Here is an 11,971-nt window from a genome sequence, read left to right on the forward strand (position 1 = left end):
TATATATATATATATATATATATATATATATATATATATATTACAGCCTGTGGATTCAGTCCTCATAAGTGAGAGTCAGCTGTGGGGCCATTGAATGGCAGGGAACTAGTTCATCCTTGCACAACTAACACTGAGCACATTATTTTCAAGATATCAAAGACATTACCAGTAATCATAGCTTTTCCCAATTTGCAGTAATGCTAGTAAATGTAGCCCATAGCATATGCCCTTTGTCATACATTTCAATTCATTACATTTGCCCTTTTTAGTAAATGACTATATAACTGAATATGTATTGTCTGGATATTTATTTTCTTTATCTACAGTCAAACAAAATATAATTAACACATGTTTTAAATGTGCAAATGACACTTAAAAAAAGTGGATTTAATCTATTAGCAAAACATTTTGGAAAAATGAATTTAAAAAATTAAAAATTGGCTCATTCAGGATAACAATACATTTCATGATCAATGCCAGGTGTACTGTATATTGACTGCGTTTGGCTCATCTGGTACATGTGTAAAGAAAATACAATGCAATGATCAAATAACATGTTGCAAAATGCATTTATTTCTATTTAAAAATTATTTAACCAGGAATGCCTCTTGAGATGAGCACATCTCGTATTCAAGAGTGTCCTGGGAGGACAATAGGCAGCAGGTAAACATCTTATTACATTGCAAAGAACATATTCTTTAATTTGCATTATTAATTAAACTAAACTGGTGGAATTCAAAGGGCAAAGTGTACCAAGCCACTGGGGCTCTATAAGAAGAATCTATCAAACCATGTGGTTCTAAAAGTGGAGACCATAAACCTTAAACAGTCCCCAAAATGTATTTATTAAAGATATGTATGCAGTATAGATCTAATGATATGCAACATCTAATTTTCAAGGTTGTCCCTTCCCCTTCCATTTATTGGGGTTGGGGAATGGAAGAATGTTAATCAAAATAAGTATTTTTATCATTAGTTTATTTGGCAGACGCCTTTATCCAAGGAGACTTACAAATTTTACAGGGCAATACAAAGATACAGTGCAAAAACAATATTTAAATACGGCATTGTTTATAGTAAGTGCAAATACTATTAGACTACATTATGAGATAAAAAGTAACAAGTTAGAATTAAAACAATTTGTATCTACAATGACATAATACTAGTGCAATAGTGCAAGGATTGTGCATTAGCTGTGCATCCAGTAACATGGTGCTTAGGTCAGGCAAATCCAGTACATAGCAGGCGGTGTAGATCAAGAGATCTACAGATGCAGTCTAAACAGTCTTGAGAAGGCAGCAGAAGGTAATGAGAGATGGAACACTCCTGTGGTTCCACCACACAGGGGCAAGGGAAGAGAAGGAGAGACATAGGAGGATGGACAGTGGAGGGAAGGCATGACCAGTTGGCCAGTAGAGGAGCAGAGAGGATTACAGGGGGGAAACAGAAGGGATTGGAGGTAAGAGGGGGCCTTGTAGTGTAGAGAGTGGTAGATAAAAACAAGGGTCTTGAATTGAAATTAGCCAGGCCATGGGCTAACTTAACAATGCCCTGTACTGGACAACTGGGCTATCCATCCCATTTTACCTCATATCCATTGCATCTTTAAAGTCCACAGAGCATATGGAACCATGGTTTAACATTAACTTTGAGATTGTAAAATTATCTTAGAAAGAGAGCTACAGATATTAAACAATTATATTTTCTCATAAAAAATAGATATTGCATCCTCTTTAACTTGTTTTTGTTCTGAAACGGGCTGAAGGTTGTCCATTTTATATATTCAATGCATAGTTAAAGCACAAATTGAGCATATCAACTGCAGTTCACCCTGTCTCTTATAGTATACAACTGTCTTCTTCCCTGTGCACAGACAGGCTGGAAGACTTCAAAGCTTCATCTGGATAACCTCTAGTGTCGAACCATAGATTGACTACTTTTAAGATTGTTTTATCATGAGATGTACAGTACCTTGCAAATATGTACTGTACTTTGTATGCTCTTAATTGTACTGTAATTATTAATGTGTATGTTTTTTGTATGAAACTGTAAGTCATCCTAGATAAGGGCATCTGCTAAGAAATATCAAAATAATAATAATAATAATAATAATAATAATAATAATAATAATAATAATAATAACTTGGTTTCTGGAGGTAATGTATTAACCTACCGTTAAAGCATGTGAAGGGAATGGAATACTTGCATTGTGTTCTTGCAATAAAGAAGAAAGAATAAAACATTCATAAATAAATTATGTAACGGTGTAGAAGAGAATGGGTACATAAAACATGCTGTAAAATGTCAACTGCAAGGCATTAACTTTGCAAAGCAAAATGCCCCACTGATTTCCCAGCAGCTGTTTTAGATCACGTTAGGAAGCCATTTGAAAACAAAAAGATGAAGACTTATGGATGAATGATGAGAATAAAAGTTTATATTTTAATTCCCCACATGCATTTAAAAAAAAAAAAAGTTTAATTTAGATGTAGCAATACAGAGTAATTACGGAGTTGCCCAGTTCTTACATTTTAGATGCAGAAAGATGATGATTTAAAAACTATGATAGGCAGCTTTGACTGTCATAAGCTTTGTGCCTCTATACCATGTCCAGCAAATATGGACTCTAACAGAATCTGTCACCAACCAATTAATAAATGTAACTTGATTTAATTAATCAAAAAAAAAATATAATAATAATAATAATAATAATAATAATAATAATAATAATAATAATAATGAATACTTGCCATGGTAAGACAAAAATGATACCATTCATTACAGAATAAAGTTACATAGAAGAAAACTAAGAGAAGAAAAAGCATGCTGTGAAGTCCACCTCCAGCAAAACTGGACACAAGCTGACCTGTTATTTTTATTTTAAGCTGTTGTATAAAATGTACAGTTCTGACAATATCTTTAAACAGACTTAAACAAAAAGCTATACTATAAATGTCCAATAATTTTACAGCAGATGTCTGACAATCACTCAATTACTCATTAAGAATTGCATTCACTGGACTTTTGATTGAAAAACTGTTTCAATTTAGTGAACTGTAATGGAGTAGAGTAATGCACTCTAAACCGTGAAAAGTCATAGTTAGTGCATGTAGTATCTGAATGACCACTAGGGAGTTTTTCCAATATCATCTTTGAAATGTTCCATGCTGTGTGCCATCTCCTGCTGGATTACATGATCTAGGACGGCTGCAGGCTTTTTAAAATAGTCATATCCCTTGCCTGCTTAGTGATTAGAGCAAGGCGCCTACACATTTCCATGCTGACAGGGGTGAGGAGGGAGTGTTTATCAGTCATTGTATCATTGAACACCTTTCGCAAGACTTGTCTTAATGCAGTAACTTGCTGCCTGTAGATGGAGTTTAAACCAAATAAACCTGGTAGTAGGGATACATCAACTCACAATTTCTAAGTAGAGAATGGATGCCTGCTTCATAGGCCATTACAAGCTTTATTGAAAGCTTTATTCCAGTTTAACCTTTTCTTACTGCAAAGGACACATTCATCTATGTTTATATAATTACACTTTCCAGTATTTGAGTATCCATGTTGTGGTCTAATGCTGATTGGGCAGGTAGATGTAACCAGGTATCAAAAGACAGAAGGCACATTTGTGGACAGAATTTCAGCAGATTATCCCTGGCAAGGTGACATTGCTTACCAGAGACCTATAATTACCTATTGGGAAGGTGCTAAGCTAAAAACATAATTTAGCTGATTTTTGATAACACCTTACATGCAGAGGGAATTGAGTGCAGAATTGAGTAAGTTTTCACACAATTCCTTATGTTAATGTAATTAGGTCAGACCAATTTATATATATATATATATATATATAATATATATATATATATATATATAAATATATACGTATAAAATATTGTATATCATTATATATAAGTCCGAATGTACACATGTTAATTTTGCTTAGTAATTTGTAAGTGGTTGTTAAAAAAATCCCACATGCACTTTATATTATTCACATTGACACATTGAATTTGGTCAGTGGGCAGTATTTCTATATATCTTAAATTAATGTAATGTGCCCTGATGCATGTTATTGAGACATTACCTGCTGAGCTAACATCAAACCTCCACTGAATTTTCTCTCTTTAAGAATTCAGTTTGAAAATAAATGTTGTTTGAGCAGCTTCCCTTATTTGAACGAGTTACAAATTAATTTAATAAATCCTTCAAAAAGGTACACAGTCTACATAAAAACAAAGAAAGTCAAGTAAATGCCTTCATTCGTGGTACTGTGTGCCCCCCACCCATTCAATAACTTATGCTTCTTGTGTTATAACATTGATTAAAGTTGCTTTTGTTTGGTGGTGCTTCAGGTGTATATCCAATGGTTACACTGGGGCTTCCTGAATTCATTCCACATGAGTATTTCATAAGTGTCAGCATGCCCTAAAACTCCTAAGAGGAAAGATAAAGGCAGCGGGGGTGACATTACAATTATTACATCTGACTTACAATTATTTCCACTCTGTCCAGTCAAGTCATATTGTCAGTGAAATATCTGTTTGCAAAAATGGTACTGTTACTCAATTTCAGTGAAAATTAATATTTATTTAATTTGTCTGTAGATTTTTCTTAAGTACTACATACAGATAGCGGTTTGACTCAGTAGAGAAAGCGCTTATGTTAAGAGCCATATAATACATTTTAGAAGAGACATGTCTAGCTAAACCAAGACAAGACCACACAAATATTGTGTATCTATAGACACTTGATGATGACTTTGTTAATCTGGTATTGCTATAATCAACAGTCTATGCCTTACAGTTTTAATATGATAAAATGTTAATTATCTTTCATTCCAAATGATAGGTGGTGTCCAGAATTGCTAAATATGCAGTCAACTGATTTGAGAGCGTCGAATTGTAAATATGTGAAGTTGTAAACAGCACCCTGTGTACTACATCAGTACATAGCTAAACACTACAGTGAGCATCACTGCAATACTTTTTCCTAGAAGGCTATTTTTGGTTGTTTGTTTATTTTTGTCAGTTTTGTAATTGTTTTACAATAAAAATAAAAATGTATTTAAAAACTATAAACACCTACTGTTGTCCTAAAATGTAGTATCTGTATATAACTTTTGTTCAGTTTACTTTCTGAGTTTGAAAGTTTTTCATTTGATAGCATTTGACTAAACTTACATCTGTTTTCTTTTTTCTTCTCATACAGGGAAGAAGAATTCCATTTTGCTGCAGAAGTTCCAGAAGGACCTGAACGCTGGTGTCTTCAACTCTCAGGAGAACGAGCTCCTGAAGCAGATTATCAGGCAGGACCGGGAGATGGTAATGATGGTAGACCGCAAGCAGTCAGTGACGGGGATGAACTCCACCCCAATCTCTGGAAATTCAATCATTAACTCCCCAGGTCAGCCACCATATACTAGTACCCTGGGCAACTCTCAGTTCCAGCAGCCCTCAGCTCTGACCTACAGTGCATCCTCCACCCTCGCACAGTCCACGAGGGTCATGGCGGCGCCATCACAGTCTGTCTATGCCATGCCAAGCATGTCCCATGGCAACCTGAATTCGGTCTCCCCCAGCCCACAGACACCCCTGCAACAGCAGCAGGCAGCAATCCTATCTCCCTGTTCCTACACCACAGCCGTGTGCAGCCCCCCGGTGCAGAGCCCGCTGGCAGGTCGAACTTTCCAGTACAGCTCGCCGACGGCATCACAACTGTCACTAATTCAACATCAACAGCAACAACAACAACAACAACAACAACAACAACAACACAGCAGCAGCAATTACAAAAAGCACCTTCACCTCAGAGATGTGACATGCACAAGAGCACCCAGGCTCTGCACTCCGGCAGCCTGAGTCGAGATGTGAGGCCTCTCTCTGCATCCCAGCCATCACTACCCCATGAAACCTCGCTTATCTCCAGGCCACACCCGTCACCAGGGGAATCCTTGGCATCCAGCCCTGCTCCGGTGTCTGCTGTCCAGGGGACAGGCCTTCAGGGCAGCATCAGAACCACCGTACCACAGAGAGTGAACCTCTTCCGTCAGATGTCCTCAGGGGCTTTGCCTCCAGTGCGTGGGCCTCCCTCCTCCCAGCACAGGGATTCGTTGGGGTCAAGAAGGGAGTCCACAGTCTTAAGCAGTACAGAGGCTGAACAAGACAAGCTTCGTTTTGCCTCAAATTTATGATCCCCCATTTTTTTTTTTTTAAATGTACGGTGACAGGACACTGTTAAAGAAAAAAAAAATACTTGAGTATTTTTGTTTTCTCAATGATTCTTTAAAACAATGACCTGATAGATCACCTGTACATTTTACCCTTGTATAATGAATATTTCAAACACCCCTTCCCCCTTAACTTTAAAAGAATGTACTCTCTCTCTCTCTCTCTTCTCTCTCTCTCTCTCTCTCTATATCTATATATATATATATATATATATATATATTATTTATATATATATATATATAGATATATATATTATAGTGCGAGAAGATTTGGAAGAGACATTATTTAAAAGCTGTTAACACTAGTCTTCCGTTGTTATGATTTCAAATCTGAATTTTTGGGATGTGACTTCTTTTTGCGTTTTTTTTTTTTGTTTGTCTTGTTTTGTAAGTGGAATCCAACATCAACCAAAACTTGACTTTGTAAGACAGTTTTTTGTCACTTTTCAGAGAAAAAACAAGGAACAAATTCCACAAGTGCAGCAACCATGCCATCACTGTGGAAATGAAATGTGCTTGGGAAAGCACATATCAAATAATCCACCTAAACAGCTTTTAGGTAAATACATTTTTTTTTTCCAATTCAGAGACATAAATATGTTGAAACTAGCACTGTAGATGTGATGCTAGATATCTTAAAAATGCATCTATGGAAGTCCTTGAATATTGGTTAATTAAGACCATGCCAGTGTTATGGGTCCAAGAGGGAATACAAGTTATATTTGCTGCTTTTTTCTAGATTAGGATGAAGTTTGTCTGACAGTAGGATGGATGACACCATTTTTCTATTCCTAATCTCAGAACAAGACAGACATTAAGTTATGTTGCTTAATAACTATAAGTGTACATTTATAATATTTATAAACTTAATGTCACCATTATGCAATAGACTGTGATATAAAAATGAACTAAATGTCAGTTGTAGGTCTAGTGTTCCAGGTTCTGTGTGATGCATTCTCAATCATTGCAGTGTCTTAGTTTAATCAGAAACATAGCCTCATCTGTAAAAATACAATGTAAAAAAAAAAAACACAAAAAAATAAAATAAAATAAACACACATATCGGCGATAAGTAAACCTTAATGCAATTGTTGGTGTTTTAAATTATATGGCAAGTTCTGTATGCAGTAAATTTTTCAAGCGAAAATCACATTTCCTTATATGTTCCTTTAACACAATTCTTTTTTTTATTACTCTCCAGATTCAAGTTGTTGTTGGTAGAACTTAATTTTCATTTTTTTATTATTATTATTTACAAGCAGGACACATGCCTGAAATCTAAATTATGATGTAGCCATACTAAAGAATATAGCAAAGGCAATGCTATAAGCTTTGATTTGATTCAGGTTAAGTGTGAAGTAGATGACATTGCGCAATGTTGCGTATATACAAAATGTAGCACTCCAGTGAAGAATGCCAAAAGCACACACATTCTGTAAGAAATGTGGCCTTTTTAAACTTACGCATTAGAAAAGCCTTGTGTATTCTCATGGGCTGCCAGCCTACCCCTAGGGCTACTGATTGAAACTGGCTTATTTTACTAAGTTTTACATGAAGTTACTTTAGTTTATTCATATAACTGCACTCACAGTAAGTTCAGGATGCTTTCAAAGAAGTCTGGACATATTTAGCTGTGTCATCTTTGTCCAAAGGCTGCAGGGTTCAATTTGAAGTTAGATACAGTCGTATGTGAAATGTGTACATAGACTTTATCAGAAAGCTGTTTGCAAGATGAACCTGGTTTTTATATACCATGTTTTTTATATATCTATTTGTATTATTACTATATTATACTGTTCACAAATTAAGCACTAAATGATTACATTGTTAGCTGTGAGAAGCTGTCAAACACATATAAATGTACAGAGGCACACACCCTCACAGAGACACACAGTCAAACACAAACATCATACAGAACTTGACTTTTAAAAATAGTCTCAGTTAAAAATAGAGCCTGTTTTGCATTAAGGTTTATGTGTCTTATCCACATGTATTTTCATATTAGTAATGTATAGTTTAAAAAAAACAAAAAAAACATTTCTTTTAACAAATAGCTATGTCAGTGTGGAAACATCAAATTTCATCTCCATTCTCACGACAAATATCTCTACGTACCGCATGCAATGTCACAAGCTGCCCGTAACTTATTTGTTTAAAATATTAAAAAGGAAAAAAAAAAAAAAACAACATTTTAACGTCAGTGTTTTGTGAGATTCTATTTTGTTCATTGTCAACTTTTTTCCTGTGTGTATTTGATACGGTATCTTTTTTTTCACAAAGGGCATTCTTAAGTATTTGGTCCTAAACTATAACCATGTTTCATTATTTGTTGTTAAAAAGATAATAATATGAACTTTGAATATTTATGAGAAAAGATGTTAGCAATTTGCTGGATATGAATGGTAACACAATGCATCTCTGTAAACAAAGTACACCCCTGTCTAACTGTTTTTCTGATATATGTGCAAGAAGATAGACCACTTTAACACATGTTCAGACTCCTGAAGACTGGGGAGATTGTTATGCTGATGAAAGATTGTAGTGCATCTTTCTAACTTGGAATAGCCACTTGTTAGGTTGAGTAAAATATGTTGTGTGGAATTATACTGGCCAAAGCAAACCATTAAAGGTAATTTAAATCATTTACAAAAATGTACTTTCTGATGTAAGACAGATCCCTTGTCTCTATCTTGATGTTTGTTATACCATTATGCTAATATGGAGAAATAACTTATTGTTAACAAGTATTATCCATAACCTGGCTAGTAAAAGGAAATGCATTTGCAACAGAAAGCTCTTAATCACTTTATGCTATGGTGCAGTAGAAGCAGTATACTGTACATTGTTAGATAGCCGTGTGTTAGGATGCTGTTTTCTGATACCTGCCTTGTGGGTAAATATTTCCCAGGTATGTGTAATGCTTTTTCACCATTTAGATCACAACAAACAACCTGACAACAGGCATTAATTGGGAATCAATGTCAAAGGAAGACTATATAGATTTAAATATAATAGGTTTGATAAACCAGCACATATATTTATATATTTGTATTTTAAATGTAGATAGGAAGAACAAAGCCAGTACTTACATCTGAAAATAAACTTTTGGTTTAAAACTTGTATTCTGTAGGTACAAATTACAGAAGAAAATACAGTTTTTCAAGCAATATATGTACAGTAGATGTGTTGGGGAGAGCAACACAGAGTTTCTGTAAACAACATACTCTTAAAAGTGCTGGTGTAATTGTCCTTGTACTCATAATTGTAAATTGCTTGGTAAATACATTATACATTATAGTTGGGTTATTGGTGCAGTTGAAGGAAATATTAATTTATTATTTCTTAAAACTACATGCTCGGCAGACAAACAGTGTTTGTCATGATGTCTTTTTTTTTGTTGTTTTTAATCAATGAACCTTTAAAATATAGAAACATTCAATAAAAGAACTACTGCAAAAAATAAGCTTTTGTGAATTATTAATAAGGGTTTTTTTCTTGCGTCTGTCTGTTTTTCATTTACATTTTTTGTAAATTGACAGCTACTGGGGTGCATTCTTTCACTGAAGTTATTTCGTGTTAAAGGGGAACCCAAACATCCATACCAGTGTTCACACTAAACTACCCTTTGATATCATAAAAATATGATATGATGTGTCTTTTTCAATTTCCAGTAAAAAATAATAGGTAATTTAGAGATTAAATTTGGATTTTCTTCAACCTTCTTTTACATCCACGATCTATTACCGTGACATTACGACGTGAACAAATCCAACATTCCACTACTATTCATATTGAAGACAACGATACAATCTGTGATTTACTTTTTACTTTTAGTTTGGTTTTTGTCATAATGCCACGCCGATTTGTTTTAGGTGGATGCATCAATACAAACCAAGATGGTTTTAACCTGCATAAGTGGCCAGAGAATCCAAACGTTGCCAGGGCTTGGACAAAATGTGTTCAATTTATCCGTCTGGACAAAGCCGAGCAAATGGTCACATTTGTGTTTGGCACACTTTGAGAACCACTGCTTCAACACGTCAGAGACGGCTAGACCCTTTGGTTTCACTCCCAGATTGAGAGAGGTTGCTGTACCAACAATAAAAACCAAGAAACAAACAACAACAATACCTCAGAAATGTGGAAGCTACACAATGCGAGAAAACAAAACGGAGCTGTATGAGTTTGCTGTGCCCTCCGTTGGATATTTTAGTTTTACGGCAGCAAATGTGTCATACGCCAAGAAGACGATGATAAACAACCGAGTTTCTCCTGTGTGTTGACATCATCCGCCAAAACGAAAGGATTTCTGCCAGATGTAAGGTTAGCATTTAAAATAATTTAGAACTGGAGGGTACATACACATTCTCTTACAAATTCTATTGTATGCATACATATAGAATCTCCTCCCCACTCTCTCACTATACATGTTTTATTTTAATCACTCTGGGCTTGCACTTTTCAGACCCGAAGCTGACTTTTCAGAGTAATAAAGAAATCCTTGATCTGAGAACTCGTCTGGATGTGTTGTGTTTTGGTTTTGTAGAGCCTGAAGTGGGAGCGGGATATCACGTACGCATGTAACATGAGTGTTACACAAGCACATTGTCTTTGTTGTACATTGTCTTTGTTGTTAACTGTTCTGTTTTGGAAACAGCTAAAATAATATAACCCGTGACTTTATTTAACATTTTAACTTGTTTTCACTATAGTAAATGTTAATAATCTAATACAAAAGTGGAAATGTGATTTACATACTCATCTGGGCGTTTCTTGGAATTGTCTACGTTGCAGTGCTGTCGGTACTGGCAATAGACTGTATCCAGCACCCCGATACGATAGGGCTCTATCAGCCCATCTGAAGATGCTCCATAAGGCTTTCATTATTGTACATTGTTTCTGAACATAGAGTCACCGAACCCGAATCAGAGCTGCTGTGGTAGTCTGTCTCTATTGCAGCTGCCATGTCCAGCACTAAAGGTGTTAACTCTATGATGTCACTGGTCAAGGTCATGGGATTTTTTGCTCTGGGCAAAAATACCATTTTTAAAAAGTTTTTTTGGGACGGGAATGGATCTTTATTTTATTCTATTTTCATTTTGTCTTTAAATATGGTCCACATGGTGTAATTATCAGTATTTTTCATTAGTTTTTTTTTTTTTTTTTTTTTTTTTTTTTTTTTCTGTTTGGGTTCCCTAATGTTAGGTGTGTCTCGAGTAACGTGCATATTATATGAGTATCTGTATGGACTATGGTAATTTCATTTTTCATACTTATTGTTACTTCTTGTGGTAAAAATACATTAGGATGCCAATGCAATTACAACTAAAGCACTATTTAATAACTTTCTGAGTGCCAAAAATATATAGTTAATGTACTAGATTTTGCCCCGCCCATTTCCGAGTAAGATCGAAGTAATGTCTCCAATTCACACTCTCAGTTTGATATACATTTTTACCTGAGTCAGACTGGCATTCATAAATAAATTAGCAACAAGAAATATCTTTTGCTGGAAGACTGGTAGAAACAAACATACCACTGAACAGTAACATTCCACTGGAGGATACAGTTGCTGTATTTTTAAATACAATATTATTTATATTGTATAGGAGGCTGTGTGGTCCAGCCACTGACTCATTGTGTGACCCTGAGCAAGTCACTTGTGCTCCGTCTTTCAGGCGAGACGTTGTTGTAAGTGACTAAGCAACTGATGTATAATTCACACACCCTAGTCTTGTA

General features: G+C 35.2%; 1 protein-coding gene across 1 annotated transcript in view; it reads left to right on the forward strand.

The window, feature by feature from the left end:
• LOC121304672 (potassium/sodium hyperpolarization-activated cyclic nucleotide-gated channel 1-like) overlaps window positions 1-6,374 on the forward strand; it is a 63,721-nt gene extending 57,347 nt beyond the window's left edge. The window contains 2 exon segments of the mRNA XM_041235940.1: window positions 5,215-5,768; window positions 5,771-6,374. Of these exon segments, the coding sequence (XP_041091874.1) occupies window positions 5,215-5,768; window positions 5,771-6,196 (980 nt within the window). The 3' untranslated portion in view covers window positions 6,197-6,374.
• Window positions 6,375-11,971: the final 5,597 nt, after the last annotated feature.

Source organism: Polyodon spathula, chromosome 2, assembly GCF_017654505.1.
Source record: "Polyodon spathula isolate WHYD16114869_AA chromosome 2, ASM1765450v1, whole genome shotgun sequence".
In the NCBI taxonomy this organism is placed as follows: domain Eukaryota; kingdom Metazoa; phylum Chordata; class Actinopteri; order Acipenseriformes; family Polyodontidae; genus Polyodon; species Polyodon spathula.